The sequence below is a fragment of the Stegodyphus dumicola genome, chromosome 6, assembly GCF_044657685.1.
Source record: "Stegodyphus dumicola isolate Sdum_Otavi_A_Nest chromosome 6, ASM4465768v1".
Taxonomy (NCBI): domain Eukaryota; kingdom Metazoa; phylum Arthropoda; class Arachnida; order Araneae; family Eresidae; genus Stegodyphus; species Stegodyphus dumicola.
The window spans coordinates 198083652-198104551 of record NC_140773.1 but is presented as its reverse complement, the minus strand read 5'-3'; the positions used below and the strand labels follow the sequence as shown (position 1 = coordinate 198104551).

The 20900-nt window shown below is 36.1% G+C and overlaps 1 protein-coding gene across 1 annotated transcript in view; it reads right to left on the bottom strand.

Annotated features, from left to right (window-relative positions):
- Positions 1-20900, bottom strand: part of dtn (transmembrane protein 132C dtn) — a 199720-nt gene that overhangs the window by 15398 nt on the left and 163422 nt on the right. The window contains exons 5-8 of the mRNA XM_085819326.1: positions 9214-9357; positions 6266-6468; positions 4128-4236; positions 2575-2805 (exon numbers count right to left, since the gene is read on the bottom strand). Of these exons, the coding sequence (XP_085675452.1) occupies positions 2575-2805; positions 4128-4236; positions 6266-6468; positions 9214-9357 (687 nt within the window). The remainder of the gene's footprint in view (positions 1-2574; positions 2806-4127; positions 4237-6265; positions 6469-9213; positions 9358-20900) is intronic.

The window sequence follows — 20900 nt, the reverse complement described above, 5'->3', positions numbered from 1 at the left end:
AGAAATATGTTAGTTTTTAAAAACGAAAAATCAAGACGTAAGTTTGTTTTACGATCCAATATGGATATAAGATTTATCTTTCTTGGTTGATATAACCAAACACTTAACCGATTTAAATTTATCGTTACAAGGAAAAGATCATATCATTACGAACATGTTTGACATAATTAAAGCATTCAAATGTCAACTAGTTCTTTGGGAAAAACAACTTAAAATGAAGATTTGACGCACTTTCCGACGTGCAACATGAACAAATCAAGTTTAGATGACACTTGTTCGTATCAAAAATACGCAGAAAAAATTGCAAATTTAACAACTGAATTTGAAACGAGGTTTAATGATTTTAGTTCCCTCGAAGACAATTTTTTTTTGTTTTCTTCGATTTTCTCAATAAGTATTGACTCAGTACCCAGCCATATGCAAATGGAGGTGATCGGGATTCAATGCAACTCAAATTTGAAAGCAAAATTCATTGAAGTGGGCGTGCCTGAATTTTACAAATATTTACCAGCCAGATTTGAAAACACTCCAAAATTCGCATATGAAATTATTTCCATGTTTGATAGCACTTATCGGTGCGAGCAGTTATTTTCAGTCATGAAAGGTAATAAGTCTTCTATCAGAAACCGTATTAATGATGCTCACCTTGGGTCAGCGTTGAAAGTTATCACTGCAAACAAAATTTCTCCCGAAATAGGAAAGATAATAGCAGAAAAGAGATGTCAAGTTATCAGGACGTAAACATTAATTTTTTCTTGTTCTTTTCTATATAAATATATATATATATATTTATTATTGTATTATTCGAAATAAATCTACGTTCCTATGAATATTGATTTTTTTTTGCGGCCCGCCTAAAGTTAAACCTTGTTTGTTTGGCCCAAGTGTACCTATGAGTTTGACATCCCTGGCCTAGATGTTGCAAATGCAGCATTAACCATGAGTCCTGGTGCTTCCTAACATAAGTGCGTAAACTCCCTAGGGAAGCATACCTCAAACTGGAGTTGATGTAAGCACTTTTCTAGACCAAAACTCCATCAAGCTCTACAAAGTCACACTAAATACGAGGATAGATTCATGATCGATAAATTTTACGTGCAACCAGAAGAGACAAATATCATTGCAGATAGACTGTGAAACACAATTACTGAAGCAAAGAAAATCTTTCAAGTCTCATTCTGCTACCGCAACAAACTGCCGACCTGATCGGTATAGTGGTCAATGATAATGGTTGCGATACCGAAGGCCCGGACTCGAATCTCGAAGAAAACATGGGTGTTTGTAAGTATTTTGTCTATGTGGACTAACAGCACAAAAGTAATAGCAAGCCGAAAGTACTCTCGAGTAATGTTGTGTTAGGGAGAGAGGTGTGGGAGACCCTTGACTGTTCCCCGAAGTGCTATGTATCATAACTGAGGAGGAGAGGAACAGTTAGTTAGCTGCGACTATTGCTTGTACAATTTAATGGTAGAATTCTGGTTTCCCACTCATTTGTGCCTGTATTAGTAAACTAGCGAAAATGTCTTTCTAATTATTAAGATTTACTAAATACTAAATTTTGAGTATAATCATCATTTTTCGCAGTTTCTCTCCAGCATAAAAGTACCTTAAAAATATTGATCACTGAGTTTGTAAGCATCAAATATCCCATTCCTGGATGATCCCATGGTGCTATCAAAAGCGCTAAAATTTGTAGTATTATAGCTAGAATTATACTTTTAGTATTTAAACTAAACAATAAGCATCAAAGGCAAATCTTCTATTAGTATTAATTATTAGCTGGCTCATTAATTATTAGCTTAAAGCTTAAATTACACAGCTGGACTCATTAAAACATCGTTATGTATATTTTTCTTTTTTATAATAATATTTTAGGCGGTTGATCGTTTAAATGAATTTGCTTGTAAGTTTTCATTTCGTGCAGTTATTTATTCAGTTTGTAAATAATTATTTCGTGTATTAAATTGTAGAACTTGAAATTCTGAAAAGATTAATCTTTGAATTGTAAGGAGTGTTCAAGCTGAGCCCCAGATACAGACAACCCGCCTGCTGGACCTTGGCGGCAGCTCTTCGTCAGTTTTTCGTAACAACTGTTTGTCACTAAGCGGGTCACATTTGTCGATTTCCCACCAACTTGAAAACACTGTAGGAATTTCCGAAAAACGTATTTTGAAGCCCTTAATGCTATTTTTCTCTTGCTTTCTTTAAATTGAGCAATTATATAAATAGGGTATTGCAAGCAGCTGACAGCAATTGGGCCAGTTGTTCAATCTAGAGTCGTGCGACTGTACTGGGTTTTGCTACGTGACTGCTGCTTGGACGTTGCTCTGTGAGTGATATTTGATGATATTCCTCACATATAAAGGAGAATATGCCTTGTGAATCGTGAGTTATTTATGGCTGCTTTATCTTGTTCCATGAATTTTATTTTCTTCAATAAACTTTCAATTCGTTCCTGTTCATTTAGCGTAGTTATTAAAGAGATTTCTATGAGCGTGTAGCTGGCAAAGATATTGCCTTCAAATATTAGTTTTGATAAAAGTATTATGCGAATTGTTAATAATATTCTAATACCTGAACTTCTGTTCTTCCACTTTGCATGCCCCGAACTATTGTTCCTTGGAGTGTTGCAATACGCATGTCAGCCACACGCAAAAACGGAGACACCAACTCCGTTATGCGCAGTTCTGCTTTTCTACTCAGAAGATATGATTCCCTTCCAGAGTTGTGATCCACACTGAAGAACCTTGTATATACTTCAATATTTCCTTGCTGATACCTGAGTCTGCATACAATATCAAAATCCTGAAAAAAAATAAAAATAAAAACATACTTAAATATTCTTTAAAATAATTCATTTAACTATTTTGCCAGAAATTTTAAGTACCGCAAGCAATATAAAAGCGCGAATAATTAGAAATATAAATAATTTATAATAGAAATATAAATACGCGGGTAATATAAATACACCAATAATATGAGACAGTGATATAAAAGTAATGTAAAAGTATAGTATAAGAATAATATAAAGTAATATAAAGCGCGAGTAATATAAGGCAAATAGATATAAACTACAAGTAATATAAAGCAATATAAAGCCTGAGTAGTATAAGATAAATATGAGTACGCGAGTAGCAAGTAATAAAATGTATAGTATAAGTAAACGAGCAATATAAAATGTAAGCGCCATCTAGTGGCGCTACTCTGTCGTCTCTCTCGACTTCCTTTACGGTATAAATATGTTCGTAACTTGGTTTTTTATTTGCAGATTTCTTTGCTCCTAATGAAGAAGGACTTTGTTCGCCCTCGAAATCGATAGAGTTTTTATGCTAAAAATCTACGTCTAACACAGGTTGTTGCTTCACTTTTATGATTTATTTGAGGAGTGTTTCTCTTCTGTCTTGATTAACCTTTTTATTTAATCCGAACTTATAACATAAAAGGCACGACTCGTGCTACAGACAAGAACTACTACTTTTAGTGATGTAAATTGAAACAATAACAATCAAATAAATTTAAACGTTGTCTGTAGTTAATAAAGTAATAATAAAGTAGTCTAAGACTTCACATTCAAATAAGTTGGCTATAAGCTGTACAAAAGTCGGGATAATCACTTTGGAAAATTAGAAAAGTTTTTAAAAAAGCCGAGAAAAGGCTTCAATGCTTTCTTCTCAAATTTACTGTACGAAAAATTTTTTAAAATATTCATCTTAAATATCTCCCCACTCTAAAGATTTATACTAAAATTTGATGGAATCTTTCCGCTTCAATATTGACGATATCTATCAAGTACAGCAACCATATTTATTTCCTTTAACAATATAAACTTTGCCACAAGAACAAATGTTTCAACTGGGGTTAAAATTTCTAAAAAAATATAATTAAACGATAAGTATAAAACTTAAAATTTTGTATCAGAATGAAACTTATATAAAAATATTTTATATCGAAATTAAAAGCCATTATAGAAATTATTCACTTAGATAAAATTAGACAATACGTTTAGCCCGCACCAATACATTAATGGCATTCTAAATTGAGGGGGAAATTTTATTGGAAAGGGAAATATTATGTATCTACAAACTTAACGTCTGAAAACAAAAGTAATACAATTTTCTTATACTAACTTCTTTATCTATCCATCGATCATTTTTTGCCAGTGAAGAGGTAGCAAAGTTTGATCTATGACCAGCGTTACTTCGACCAGACTGAAAGCCGAGGCTTGTTACTGGCTTCCTAGAAAGATAAATGGGAATGCTGAAATACCATAAACCTCCAATCACAGAAAAAATACATCACATTTAAGCAGTTTAATAAAAACTCAGACAATCTCAGTCATTACAACATCGTAATAAAAATATTTGTTATTTGCGCATTAACTGCCATCACAATTTTAGCCACTGGCGCCAAGGCAGGCCGATAACTTGCCAATAAATAGCGCCTTTTCTCTTGAAACTATGTCTTTAACTTTCTCCATTCACATTTTCAATATCCTTGACGTATTCCATTTTCAGATAAAGTGAATATTTGATATTTTCGAAACAACGAAGTCATTCGCATATTTTAGGATCACTGAATTTACCAATCAGTCTGGAATGAATATTTCCTTAGTATCTCCTCCCCTCAGCTATTCAAACGTCTCTAAAAGTCTTCTTGTCAATGGATTTCGCTAAAATAACAGTGCTACACAGTGTTTCACGCAAATATCGCTAAATGATCAGCAGTCCTAATTATGATGATTTATAATCCGTCCATCACAAAAACAGCCTTATTTCCAAACAGTCTGGAATATGCATTTACTTATTATCTCCTCAATTATTCAAACGGCTCCAAGAGCCTTCTTGTTAATGGATTTCTCCAAACGGCAGTCCTACCCAATGTTTCATGTAAACGTCGCTAAATGATCAGCAGTCATAATCAGGGTGACTTATAAACCGTCCATTACAAAAACAGCCTTATTTCTGAACACTCTGGAATTGGTATTTACTTATTATCTCCTCAGCTATTAAAACGGCTCTAAAACGGCTCCTTCTTGTTAATGGATGTCGGTAAAACGGGCAAACCAATGCTTCACGTAAACGCCGCAGAGTCCAGTGATCAGCTGAGTCCTAATCACGGTGACATGTAATCCGTCCATCAAAAAAACAGCCTTATTTCCGAACAATCTGGAATGTGTATTTACTATTTCCTCAGTTATTCAAACGGCTCCAAATGTTAATGGATTTCGCCAAAACAGCAATCCTACTTAATGCTTCACGCAAACATCGCTAAATGATCAGCAGTCCTCATCACGGTGACTTAGAATCTGTCCAATACGAAAACAGCCTTGAACAGAGTTCCTGCTTTGGCTCAAACCATCAACAAGCGGTCTCTTGAGGACTTTAAACAGCTCGGGTCACAATAATAAGGACATTATGGAGAATGTTCTAATTGACATACAGTTAGATAGTACATAGTACAAGAATATATTCTGTGATGATGTAACATTGAAAACTTTAGACAAATGGTTAGAATGAGACCATTAATCTGGTTCGAAGGAGGCCGATCACATTTCAGTCAGTTTTATAAAATGTTGTTGCAATAACATTAATTAAATTTTGTGAGCAAGAACTAGATATAATAGATCAACTATCTTCAAGAAATTTGCTTACAAAAATACAGCGAGGATCGAGTCTGAGCTAGCTTAGTTATTCAGATCCGATTATTCAGATCACTGCTAAAATTACTCTAATGCCAAACAAAATATCACTGTATGAAAAAAATATCAATGCTAATACACATATTCCAAATATTTAAAAAAATATATACGATTCATTACAGCATGAAGTTCCAAGATTAAGTAATATTAAGCAAAAAATACTATGTTATTATAATAATTATCATACTTCGGGCACTTGACGTTTATATGTCAGAAGTGTACTTACAAGTTAATAATTTAACACATTTGGGTGGTTATTAAAAGCACTTTTTGATATAGGATTGTAAACTAAATACAACCAAACCTCCTATTAACAGACGCAGACAGTATCAAGACTATTCTCCATAATCCGGGAGCATGTATTAAATGGGAGTGAACTGATCCCTTTTTTGAGGAATCCGGGTATTCAGGAACTCTCCTTTAAGGGAAGTGTTTGCTAAAGTGGAAGGTCCGTTAACGAAGGTCTGATTCTATATATTATATTGAAAAATGTCTTATAATTCTGGATAAATATGAAATATGACCTTTGAAAGTAAAATTTTTATTTTTGAAAAATAAAGCAAATACCCTCTCTGTAAATGTGGAGTCCTCCATCCTTTAATCTGGCTGAGTTTGGTATCAGAAATTCTAATAGTAAGAGGTAGCTCAGGCATCCAGACTAAGAAATGAGCCTGTCCAGTGTATGTGCCATATTTTACTAATATTGAAGCGTTTTGTGAACCTCGAATTTCAGATCCATCAAGGTAAACTGATGTGCAGGAAGGTGAAACCTATGTAAAAAAAAGAAGTCAGAAATATTTAAAACTGATAAAACAGTTTTTAAAACACAAAAGAAAATAATTAACTGCATGAAAAATAGTCAACGAAAATGCGAATTTATCGTAATAAAAACAACCTAAGGTTAATTAACAATTTTATTTCTGCATAACGCTGTAAATGGCAACATTAATAATAGCTATTATAATATCGAATTCAGCTTTTAACTGTTTACATATTATTTAGTTTTGAATTCACAAAGCATTAGAATTTTTTTGATACTTAAAATGTACCTTAACTATATTGTATTTTTACGAAAGTTTTTGCTTGCATATTTAATATATTTATGGATTCTAATCTACAATTTCTGCTATTGAAAAACAGATCCTCTTTATAAACAAAGAAAAAAAAGCTTAATATAGCTTTTCAGCAATATAATGCTTTTATTAAATACAGTTCATAAACTATAGTTAACCGTATCTGGCCTTTATATGTAATTTTAAACGTATCCAGCATTTATATGAAATTTTAAGCATACCTGCCTTCCATTAATTTAGAGAAATAGAAAGTGTTAGAGATTTCTCGGCGGCCGGGTTAGAACTATATAAGCTCCCAGTGACCGTCAGATCTCAGTTATTCAGTTCAGAATTAATTTTGGAGTAATGAGATCTTCACGCGAGCTTCGTTCTTAAGATTCGCTTTGCACTGCGCTGTGTTTAATGTCCTTAATGGTTTGAATTGTAACTACTGATTACATTCTGTGACACTGAGAAAAGCTATATGAGTATTTTTATGGAAAATTTCAGAACTGTAAAGTGTTCTTTTCGGTAAAATAAATTATATCAAGCTATCATCAGTTCTGTGTGCATTCAATCCATTACGAACTCAAATGCTAGCAGTAATACTTCTAAGAAATCCAGCATTCACTGTAATGAAATACAACGTGTTTCAAAAAGAATATACGTATTTCGAATGCATATATTTATTAAACTATATGACATACGAATATGAAACTTTACACACGTACTATGTACGAATCTCTCAAGTTCAGATTACAGATGTTCAATATGTTCTCCATCAGCGACATGAGTAATATCACATCGATACTCAAATTCTTCCTATGCTCGGGCAAGTATGTCCGTCGTCACTGATGTTATGGCAGTACGGATCAGGTTCTTCACCTCTTCCTGGTTCTGTGGGAGTGGTGGTACATAAACGCTGTCTTTAATGAAACCCCCTTAGGAAGAAGTCACAGGGTGTCAAACCCGGTGACCGTGGAGGCGAGGAGACATGCTAAGTCGGCAGGTCTTTGACGACCAATCCAACGGTTAGGTAGAGTTTCATTCAGATAATCGCGCACTTGGCGACACCAGTGAGGCGGGCGTCTTCTTGAAAAATGAAGTTGCCTTCGTGCAGCCTCGGAAACAACCAGTTTTGTAACATAGCGAGATACTGCTGACCGTTAACCGTGTTTCTATCAAAGAAGAATAGCCCGTAAACAGATGATCGGGATATCGCACAAAACACATTGATTTTGGACGAATCTCGTACATGTTCAATGGCTGCTTGTGGGTTCTGTAGGCCCCAAATTCGAACATTGTGTTTGTTTACATGACCACCAACATGGAAAGTGGCTTCATCACTGAACACGATGCGTTGTGCGAAAGTGTTATCATTGTCAACAGCATCAATAATCTCGTTACAAAATGCCACACGTTTGCGTTTGCCATCAGGAAGCAAAGCCTGTAACAAATGTAACTTGTTCATAACACACCGATGTCTCAAAACACGCCAAATTGTCGTTGTAGGCAGTTGTAACTCCCGACTGGCATGACGAGTTGATTTTGAGGATTACGGGGTTGGAAAGCAGTTTGAATTCGTGCAACATTTTCGTCGGGAACCCGAGGTTGGGTAGAACTCTTTCCTTTACATACACATCCTGTATTTCCAAAAAGTTAATACTATTTGCAAATGTTCCATCCATTCGGAAGATCACTTTGGTACCTCAACTTGAAACGTCTTTGCACTGTAATTATGGATTTGCACTTCGCAAACTCGAGAACACAAAATGACTTTTGCTGCGGAATAGCCATTTTAAACATGTGACGGTTTCCAAGCAAAATAGAAGACAACTGACATCTAGTGGCTATTAATATAAACTAGACTATGTATTCGTTTTGCCAATAGCCGAGCCGAGGCGCAGTGATCGATAGTTTGGACAAAATAACACTTTGTAATACGTAAATGTTTCTTGGAACACTCTGTACACTGATCCACAAATTTTGGGAGGGAAATGGGAAGAAAAAAAAAACATATTGTTTTCAGTGTTTCTCATATGATACTTAACAAATTTCCAAATAATCAAGTAATTTTACGCTCCAAAAATATAGGAACAAAGCCACTCGTCATCATGCATTTGGCCAGGGTTAGGCATTTTGCCGCCCACTTTAGTCTTTGCGGTCCTAAATTCTACTGCCCGGTGTCTGTCCTGAATTCTAAAAAAACCTTTGCTGCCCCTAATTTCTTCTAGCCAGAACCTTCTCTAAATTCTAAAAGGTTTGCCATTCTTGAATGTTGCTGCTTGGAGCTTTTCTAAATTCTAAAAATTTTGTCGCTCGGTATGGCTGCATCTATTGCACCAGCTATAGCAAAGGTCTTGCGATATTATCATATTTCCGCTCTAGATTTTCTTATTTAAAATTCAAGTACATGTGTATATAAATTTTATTTTAGTTATTCCCTTAATCATATATACTTACTTTTAAAATGGATTCATCAGCCGCATGACAAGATGACTGCAAAGTTACGTCCCCTACCTTTCCCGCTTGACTGACAACAAACACTTTCATTGGCTGAGATACCTGCCGTCCATTCAGCACAGCCGTATTTAAAAGCTGGTTAGACTATTAAAGAAAACCAAGTAAATTAATTAATTTTATTGCCTTAACATTTTTAAATCTGTCAAAGCATATATAAATAAAAAGTATTGCAATTATTCTTAAATTATCAAAACTAATTTCATTGCTATTATTTTAATTGAAACTGAAGAATCAGATCAGATTTAAACATTTTAACATCTTACAGAATTCTATTAAAAATTTCAAAAATAAACGTCTTTAGAATCCTTTAGAATTATGATTAAATTTCCTCAAAGCTAAATCAGAAATCTTCTATAGCATTGTATAAAATTTCAGATATAGAATCTATAGCGTCATGCATAGATTCTATAAAAATTGTACACAGTTTCTAGAAGTCCCACGTCCAGAATCTTACATACTGTGCATGGAATCAATTAACAGAATTCTACTAAAAATAATAGTTCCAATTTATAGAAAACTGAACCATAATTCTAAAGAATTTTAAATAAATTTCCTTTCTTTAAGTTTCTGTAAAAAATCTTATAGAAGCTTTTGAGTATTTAAAAGTATTATAAAATTAAGAAAATTTTCTTTTGGCATTCAAAAGAATGAACTAAATTTTAATTTTTAAGTAGAGATTTTTAATTTAAATTTTGAGATGATCATTGATAAAGAAGGAGGATAAAAACTTTCATAAAAGAAATGATTTTTTTAATAAACGATTTCAGTATCGCTTTGATTAAATGGAAACAAATATCATGGAAATGATAATTAAGTTTAATTAAAATTAATTATCATTGAAATGATAATTAAGTTTAATTAAAATTAAGAAATCATATCTCTTATCAGGAGTATATAAACAATAATTAAAAACATTAATTGCAAGAATTAAAATTTCCTAATTAATTGTGTAAATTGAATCTTCAAGTAATTTTAAGATTTAAATTGATTTTACACTTTTACAAGACAATTTTTTTTTTATTATCTAAGAAATACTGCACAAAAATTGCACAAAATGTTACATAAATATCAAAGCTAAAAGGCATTAAATTAGAGGGAAAAAGGGGTGAAAAACTCCATTTAAAACTATAATAGATTTATTCATTTATTCAAGGTATATGAATAAAATTTGGTTTTAATTGAGAAGCAGCATATCTATGCAGGACGGTCTATGAAACTTCACAGCAATTTCTATGCGGTTCTATCAGCTTTATAAAGAGTTTTTTAAGGGTGGACTGCAAAAGATTGCTGGATAATGTTTTAACTTAAATAGCAAAAGTAGCCTTTATTTAGAAATACTAAATGAAGTAATCTCTTCATGAAGTACATGGCAATGAATAAAATTTTTCACAGGTAAGAAAAATGAAATTAGTTTAAATCTTATCAGCAAACTCGAAGCAAAGATTCAGTATATTTCTATTCTGAATCTTTGTATTTTATTATTATAAAATGAAGAATCTGTATGCAAGTTCCTGACATAGCGCAGAGATGGATATGTCAAGAGCGGCAAAATTTGAAAAATATTTGGCTTAGACGATAAAAACGTGAATCTTAAAGCTAGTTTCGTTTCCCCCCCCTCAAAATTCAACTTAAATTTTTTTTTATTTAATGTTGAAACAAATTTTCTGGAGGTTTTCAGTATATATCATCATTTTGCTTGAAGAATAAACTAAAAAAACTTTTAAATAATGTTTTTATTGGATTTTAACATAATTTACTTAATTTTGGCTTTTTTGACCATTTTACGTCTATAATTTCAACATCTAAAAATGTATCTGTCAGGAAAATTTCTCAGATTTTCAAGAAAATGACGTTATTGTACGCCATACTATGCCTTTTTTTTTTTTCCATTATACCTTTCTCTAACATTGACTTTATTTATCTTTCTTTTCTCTTTTCATAAAAGAGAAAAGAAATTTGCAAAGGATTTAACTTATTGTAAAGGAATAGAGTTGAATAGAGTTCTCCACTTGTAAATGTTATGTTACAGTTGAGAGTGAAGAATCTTAAGAACTGATAAGCGAATGATAGCTTGAGTTCGTGTGACAAGAAACAACAAGATGGAAGGGTAAATAACTCTTTATTATTCAAATAAGATTTAACAGAACTCCGTCTTGGAGTGTACAATAAAAGCCGACACTTGGGCTTAAAATTAAATTAAGAGGCCTAGAAGTAAACTAAAACTAATCTAAACTAAAGAGATATAGCCGAAGCTATCAAGATTCTAACCGAGTTGGCCCTTTAACGCTAATGGACTGCGAAGCTATCAAGGGCCTAAGTACGGCCGAGCGTAATAACAGCTTTGAGAAAGAGTAGCCAAAAAGGCGGACGCGCGCTAATCAGAAACTCTGATTCTCTCTAACTCAGCAAGTAGAAGAACTTCGCGGTTAAATACCGCTCCTCCTCATTATGTATTCAGACGTGATTGTAAAACTACATTCTGGACGGAAGTGAATATGACAGGAAAGAACTCAAAATTAACTCAAAATTTAGCTGTTAATAAAATTAACATAATCCTTACAAACTGATTTAAAATGGATTCAGAAGAGATTTTTTTTCGTGGCGTCCGTGCGTATGTACGTATGCATTTAGCATAACTCAAAAACAAATAGCCTCAGAACCAGTGGCGTAAATAAGGGTATGCAAGGAATGCAGTCGCCCGAAGACTTAGGGGGGCCATGAATGTCCTTCTGAACTACATTTACATATTTAAACATAAATCTCGTATAAAAATCATGTATTCGAGTAGTTTAGTGTACCAAAACGTTTTCTTAAAAGAACGGGGGGATAACTTTACCATACATATTTCCTACAAAAATTGTATGTTCAAATAGTTTTCTTCATGAAATTTATGATAAATACGTTTTATATTTAACAAATGTACCATTTACATTACAAAAGTTCTTATTTATGACTTGTATATTATTGCATAAGTCATGTTCGTAAGCTCAGTTGATCACAAAGCGCTATATATTAGTGTAATTTCTTTTTTGTACGTTTACCTATCATGCTGTCTGTCAGTTTATAACATAACCAGATATTTACTAGCTTGTTAAATTAAGCGAAAAAAACTTGGTTTGGCGCAGATTTTATATAGAAACTCGAAATATATTTGCATGTAAAACCTACTGGATTTTATTTAAAAATCTCTTCAAATCTAGACTTTCTTCCTCCCTTTTTAAACTTTTTTTTTAGGAAAATTTTTTGCAATGTGGCCCAAGAGTTCTAGCTACGCCACTGCTCAGAACGTTGAAATTTTGTATGTGGGACTGCTATTATTTCTATACTATTAAAATCTGTGTGCCTCTGTCTGTTTGTGTGTTTGTAACATCATCTCCTCGGGAACGGCTGGGTGTAGAGCTTAGCGGAAGGTACCGTTGGATTCAGAATGCCCGTGGCTCGCCGTATTGACCATTGGCATCTTCGTGCGACTTTAATTAGCCGAGATAATAATTAAAAACTGATTTTCTCCCTACATTTCCCTACGTTTTGCACTTTCTTTCACGGATTTTCCCTATTTTAGGGATTTGGCTACTTGCCAAATTCGTTTTTCTCGAATATCTGCGGAACGGCTCCGAGTTGCGATTCGAAACGCATATCCCCGTATTCGAAAAAATTCTACGAATCTATCGATACCGGTCTCATCTTCGTATGAGAATAATCGGCGGAGTTATTAATTAAAAACTGCGAAAACGTTATTTCATTTTTCGGAGTGGCAACCGTCTCGGAATTAGCTGAGATAAAATTGCTTTTTCGAAAGCGCCGGGGAGATGACAATTGCTTCCGCTCGAGATTTGTGCTGGCGAAAGGTCACGTGTCAATTTCTTTTTTCTTAAATATCTATGGAACGGCGCTGAGTTGGAATTCGAGGCAGGTGTCTGCGGATTCCAAAAAATTCTACGAATCCAATGATACCATTCTCATCTTCGTAGGACTTTAATCAGCTGAGATATTAATTAAAAACTGTGAAAACGCTAATTTTCGGGCTCATTTTTCCGATTGCAACAGTTTCTTGAATCGCCGAAGATAAAAATCAAGGTTATATTCTAAAGTTGAATAAAGAACGCGATTGTATGTCATTGTATGTTGAAAATATTTCGTTTATGTCAGCATTTTAAATTAACATTTTTAAATTTCAGGTTAGGATAATGGCCACGATATGTTATTGCCACGTTAATTTTTTTATTAATATTGAGTAAAAGTTGTTATATTACATTAAATTTAAATGATGACGTTTTTGAAGTTGTACAACTTTATTCAGCTGACATATTAATTAAAAAAATCTGAAAGCGCTTTTTTTTTAAAGTATGTTATTATTTTTTGGAATAATAAATTTAATTATTCCGAATAATATATTTTTTCATGGTTTTGGATACGTCCACTTAATTTACATATGCTTTTTGAATTTAAATGATATTGTAAATTAGTTCGCAGCAATAATAATAATTATTATTATTTTACAATTCAAATTTTTTAATTAAAATTTAATTGAATATGAGCTTTATACGAATAGAGACTACTTGTTAAACTCAAATTTCATTCCTTGCAGCAACGACGCAAAAGAATTATTTAAATTTAATTTAACTATATTCTTGTGAAACAATTTTGTTGGAACTTTGTGCAGATTCTGTTGAAGTTTAAGAAAAGGAATTTTAATAACGAATCTACTGTTGGAATAATAAAGGCAAAATTTTTCGTGATTATATTTCGTACATTAGCGGCTGAGCGGTAAAGTCTTTGAACGCTGGTAGTTTGGTCCAACTTTCGAATCCCGACGAGCGGGCTGCCTCCATGTATGTTTTCATGATTTTCTGCATGTGTAACGTGTATACAGTATCTTTTGGATGCATACGCGAATAAAGCGGGCGCAGCCCAGTTAAAATCCCTGAACACTTGTAGTCCGGACCAACATTCGAATAAAGACCAACGGGCTGGCTCTATGGGTGTTTTCGTGATTTTCCGCATGTGTGTCGTGTATTTAGTATATTCTGGATGCATACTTTAATAAAGCGGGCGCAGACCGCGCAAAACCGCTGGACACTGGTAGTTCGTTCCAACTTTCGAATCCCGGCCAGCGGGCTGGGTGCATGGGTGTTTTCGTGCTCCATGGGTAATTTTGTGATTTTACACACGTGTATCGTGTATGCAGTATCTTCTGGATGCATACGTGTATAGAGCGGGCGTAGCCCGCGCAAAACCGCTGAACATTAGTATTTCGGTTCAAGTTCCGAATCCTGGGGAGCGGGCTGTTTCCATGGGTGTTTTCATGATTTTCCGCATGTGTAACGTGTATGCAATAAATTTTGGAAGCACACGTGAATAAAGTGGGCGTAGCCTCTGTAAAATCGATAAACACTGGCAGTTCGTTCCATCCCGGCGAATGTGCTGGCTGTATGGATGTTTTCGTGATTTTCTGCATGTGTATAATGCATGCAGTATCTTCTGGATGCATAAGTGAATAAAGTGGGCGCAGCACGCGCAAAACCGCTGAACAATGGTAGTTCGGAAAATCTTTGAAATTTTCCGCATGTGCAACGTGTAAGCAGTACCTTGCGGATGCATACGCGAATAAAGCGGGCGAAGCACGGGTAAAATCCCTGAATGCTGGTAGTTCGGTTCTTTCGAATCCCGGCAAGCGGGCTGGGTGCTTTCGTGATTTTCCGCATGTGTAACGTCTATGCAGTATCTTGTAGATGCTTACGTGAATAAAGCGGGTAAAATCGCTGAACACTGGTAGTTTCCTCCAACTTTCGAATCCCAGGGAAGGAGCTGGCTGCATGGGGGGTTTCCTGGGCCTTGCTGGCTGTATGGGTGGGGACTTTCCGAATGTGTAACGTGTATGCAGTATTTTGTGGTTGCATACTGGAATAGAGCGGTTGCAGTCCGGGTAAAATCGCTGAACACTGGTAATTCGTTCCAAATTTCTAATTTGGGCGAACGGGCTGGCTTCATGAGTGTCTTCGTGATTTTCCGCATGTTTTTAAAGCGGGAGCAGCCAGCTAGCGAATATCTTGTGGATGCATACGTGAATAAAGCGGCCGCTCCACGAAGGCATTCCTTCCCTCATGTAGCGGGCTTCAGCCCGCTCAGCTGGCGGGCTTGCCCGCTAGTCTATACTATTAAAATCTGTGTGCCTCTGTCTGTTTGTGTGTTTGTAACATCATCTCCTCGGGAACGGCTGGGTGTAGAGCTTAGCGGAAGGTACTGTTGGATTCAGAATGCCCGTGGCTCGCCGGATTGACCATCGGCATCTTCGTGCGACTTTAATTAGCCGAGATATTAATTAAAAACTGATTTTCTCCCTACATTTCCCTACGTTTTGCACTTTCTTTCACGGGTTTCCCCTATTTTAGGGAGTTTGGCCGAGTGCCAAATTCGTTTTTCTCGAATATCTGCGGAACGGCTCCGAGTTGCGATTCGAAACGCATATCCCCGTATTCGAAAAAAAATCAACGAATCCATCGATACCGGTCCCATCTTCGTACGACAATAATCGGCGGAGTTATTAATTAAAAACTGCGAAAACGTTATTTCATTTTTCGGAGTGGCAACCGTCTCGGAATTAGCTGAGATAAAATTGCTTTTTCGAAAGCGCCGGGGGGGATGACAATTGCTTCCGCTCGAGATTTGTGCTGGCGAAAGGTCACGTGTCAATTTCTTTTTTCTTAAATATCTATGGAACGGCGCTGAGTTGGAATTCGAGGCAGGTGTCTGCGGATTCCAAAAAATTCTACGAATCCAACGATACCATTCTCATCTTCGTAGGACGTTAATCAGCTGAGATATTAATTAAAAACTGTGAAAACGCTAATTTTCGGGCTCATTTTTCCGATTGCAACAGTTTCTTGAATCGCCGCAGATACAAATCAAGGTTATATTCTAAAGTTGAATAAAGCACGCGATTGCATGTTACCTAACTGTATTTTAAAAATATTTCGTTAATGTAGGCATTTTAAATAAACAGCTGCTTTTCACAATTTTTTTTTAATTTCAGGTTAGGATGATTGTCACGTTAATTCTTTTATTGATATTGAATAAAAGTTATTATATTACATTAAATTTAAATGATGACGTTCTTGAAGTTGTACAACTTTAATCAGCTGGGATATTAATTAAAAAATCTGAAAAAGCTATTTTTTAAAAATATGTTGTTATTTTTTTAATAATAAATTTGATTTTTTGGAATAATATATTTTTTTATGTTATTAGATACGTGCACTTAATTTAGATATTATCTTTTAATGCAAATGATATTTTAAATAAGTTCGCCCCAATAAAAATTAAATTCACACTTTTTTTTTTTTTTTTTAGATTAAAGATTTTTCTTTGCTCCTTTGAGATGGTATACGGTAACTTTCGAATCCCGGTGAGCAGGCAGGCTACACTCATGTTTTTTGTGATTTTACGCATATCTGTTGTGTATGCAGTGTCTTCTGGATGCATAAATGAATAAAGCTGAACTCTGGTAGTTCGGTCCTAATTTCGAATCCCGGCGAACGGGCTGGGTCCATGGGTGTTTGCGTGATTTTACGCATGTGCCTCGTGTACGCAGCATCTTCTGGATGCATAAGTGAATAAAGCGGCCGAAATTCGCTCAAAACCTCTGATTACTGGTAGTTCGGTCCAACTTTCGAATCCAAGCGACCGTGTTGGCTCAATGTGTGTTTTCGGGATTTTTCGCATGTGTAACGTGTATGCGGTATCTCCTGCATGCATACTTGAATAAAGCGGGAGCAGCCCGCGCGAAACTACAGAACACTGGTAGTTCGGTCCAACTTTCGAATTCCGGGGTACTGTACATAAAATTTGGTCGCATACGTGAATACAGCGCGCGGATACCGGGTAAAACCGCTGAACACTGGTAGTTCGGTCAAACATTCGAATCTCTGCGAGCGGGCTGGCTGCATGGGTGTTTTCCTGATTTTCCGCATGTGTATAGTGTATAAAGTGATTTCTGGATGCATATGTGATAAAAGTGGGCGCAGCCTGCTCAAAACCTCTTAACGCTGGTAGTTCGATCCAACTTTCGGTGTCGGCGAACGAGCTGGCTCCCCGGGTGTTTTCTTGCTTTAACTCATGTGTATCGTTTATGCAGTATCCTCTCCATGCTTATGTGTATAAAGCGGGCGCAGCCCGCTCCACAAAATCGCTGAACACTGGTATTTCGGTCCTACTTTCGAATTCCGGGGTACTGTATATAAAATTTGGATGCATACGTGAATACAGCGCGCGGATACCGGGTAAAACCGCTGAACACTGGTAGTTCGCTCAAACTTTCGAATCTCGGCGAGCGGGCTGGCTGCATGGGTGTTTTCGTGATTGTTCGCATGTGTATCGTTTATAAAGTATCTCATGGATGCATACGTGAATAAAGCGGGCACAGAATACTGGTAATGCGGTAATTTCGAATCCCGACGAACTGGCTGGTTCCATGGGTGTTTTCGTGATTTTACGCATGTGTATAGTGTATGGAGTATCTTCTGGGTGTATATGTGAATAAAGCGGGCAGAGCCCGCGCAAAGCCACATAACACTGGTAATTCGGTCCAACTTTCGAATACCGGCGAACAGGCAGGCTCCATGTTTGTTTTCGTGATTTTACGCATATGTATCGTTTATGCACCATCTTCAGCATGCATACGTGAATAAAGCGGGCACAGCACGCGCAAAATCGCTGAAAAATTGTATTTCGGTCCAACTTTCGAATCGGCAGCGGGCTGGCTGGAGGGGTGTTTTCGTGATTTTACGCATGTGTACGGTGTACGCAGTATCTTTTGCATGCACACGTGAACACTGTTTTGGGCGGGCTCCCGCCCAAAAGCGCTGAACACTGGTATTTCGGTCCAAATTTCGAATACCCGCGAAAGGGCTGGAAGCATGGGTGTTTTCGTGATTTTCCGCATATGTATAGTGTATGCGGTAACTTCTGGATGCATAGGTGAAAAAAGCGGGGGAAGCCCGCGGAATGCCGCTAAAAAATGGTAGTTCGGTTCAACTTTTCAATACCGGCCAAATTTAACATAGGATATCTTTTAAAAACGAACAATGATAAGCGGGCTTCAGCCCGCTCAGCTGGCGGGTTTGCCCGCTAGTCTATACTATTAAAATCTGTGCGCGTCTGTTTGTTTGTAACCTCATCTTCTCAAGAACGGCTGGGTGTAGAGCTTAGCGGAAGGTACCGTTGGATTCAGAATTCCCGTATCTCGCCATATTGACCATTCGCATCTTCGTGCGACTTTAATTAGCCGAGATATTAATTAAAAACTCATTTTCCCCTACGTTTTTGGTATTTCTTTCGCTTTCTTTGTTGGGTTTTTCCCTATTAAAGGGACATTTTTCCGCGGGAAGGGGCGAAATTAAGGTACTGGAGCATTTTCGGTCATGTCGCTAATTAAGCTTCTAATTGGCCGATCGACTTGGCACAAACGGCATACGTCGTTTGAAGATCCGCGAATTAAAAATTTCAAAATTTCAAGAAAATTGGATGATTGGTTCCCAAATTACGAATTTTCCTTAATTAAACTAAATCAGCCGGAAAAATTCACCAAAAATACGTATCTCCGGATCTAACCGACGGATTTTTTTCAAATTTTAAATTTTGCACTTCCCAGATGCTCAAATGAACGTTAGCGTTGATTGTAAACTGATTTGCTAATTAGGAGCCTAATTAGCAGGTTCATTAAAAAAGCGCTACTACTCTTATCTCCCCTTCCTAACTCTTCGTTGACGGCCTTCGACTCGGAAAGCGACGGGTGTCGGAGGGGGGAGATGGTATTCGCTCGACTGTTGAAATCGTCAAGGCCATTCGCGAGGGGTGAAATTAGCGTAGTGGCGCATTTTTATTCATTATGCTAATTAATCATCTAATTTGCCAATCCATCTAGAACAAAGAGCATCCTTCATCTGACCATCCATCGGTCGTAAATTTCTAAATTTGGAGCCGATCGCATGATTAGTTCCCGAGATACAAATATTTAGTGAATTTTTCTTAATAAGAGAAATTGAGCCGGAAAAATGCACAAAATACGTAACTTTTGAAAGAATTAACCGATATCGTTCAAATTTCGAATTTTGCACTTCCCGGATGCTCAAATGAACGTTAGCGTTGATTGTAAACTGTTTTGCTAATTAGGAGCCTAATTAGCAGGTTCATTAAAAAAGCCCTACTACCTTATCTCCCCTTCCTAACACTGGGTTGACGGCCTTCGACTCGCAAGCGACGGGTGTCCGGGAAGGGGAGATGGTTTCTACAGGACTTTTGGAATCATCAAGGCCATTCGCCATGGATGAAATTAACGCAGTGGAGGATTTTTATTCATTATGCTAATTATTCTTCTAATTTGCCAATCTGTTTGGAACAAACACAAAACCTCTTTTCAAAATCTGGCAATTATAAGATTGTAATTTTCGAGCCGATCGGACTGTTAGTTGCCGAGATAGGTTTTTTTTTGTGCATTTTTCGAACAATTCGTGATTTTTGGATGTGAATAAGAAAAGCAACTTTGAATAATACAAATTAATATTTCTAATAGCTTAAATCCGAGTGCTCATTTGTGTTACTGAGCTACGTAATCATTCACTGCTTTTGTTGTTATATATAAGTTCATTAATATATATACTGTCGTATTTTTGGTAACAAATGTTTCTGTTCGCATAAAGCTAATATTAAATATAGTTTTAATTAAGAAATTTTAATAGCAAAAAAATAAATATAAATATAAATAAACTATTTATTTTAATTTCTGACTAATCATTTTTTCGTTCAGGGTTTTAAATTGAATTTCTGATGCTTCAACATGGTATATGAAAAGTTTTCTTAATATAAATAATTATGGTTGATTATTTACATTAATATATATATTGATGCACTTTTGTGTGTGATTATGTTGATGTTTATCAAAAGGAGATTTAATAACGAATCTGCTGTTTGAATATTTTACCCGAAAAGTTTTGCGGTTACACTTGGCAAAAAGCCTTTGCAGTGAAATCGCTGAACACTGGTACTTCAGTCCAAATTTCGAATCCCGGCAAACGGGTTGGCTACATCAACGTTTTCATAATTTTGAGTATGAGTAACGTGTATGCAGTATATTGTGAATGCATACGTAAATGAAGCGGGCGCAGCCCGCACAAACCGCTAAACACTGGTAGTTCGGTTCAGCTTTCGAATAAAGGTGATCGGGCTGGCTGCATGGGTATTTTCGTGATTTTAGGTATGTTTATCATGTATGCAGTATTTTCTGGACTTATACGCGAATAAAGCGGGCGCAGTCCGCGCTGAATCCTGGTAGTTAGGTTCACCCTTCGAAGTCCAGCGAGCGGGCTGGCTGCATGTGTACTTTCGTGATTTTACGCATGTGTATCGTGTTCGAAGTATCTTCTGGATGCATATGTGAATAAAGCGTTCGCAGCCCTCTCAAAACCGCTGAACACTGGTAGTTCGGTCCAACTTTCGAATAGCCGTTAAAGGGCTGTCTGTATGGGTATTTTCGTGATTTCACACACGTGTATCGTGTATGCAGTATCTTTTGGATGCATACGAGAATAGAGCGGGCGAAGCCCGCGCAAATCTGCTGATCACTGGTAGTT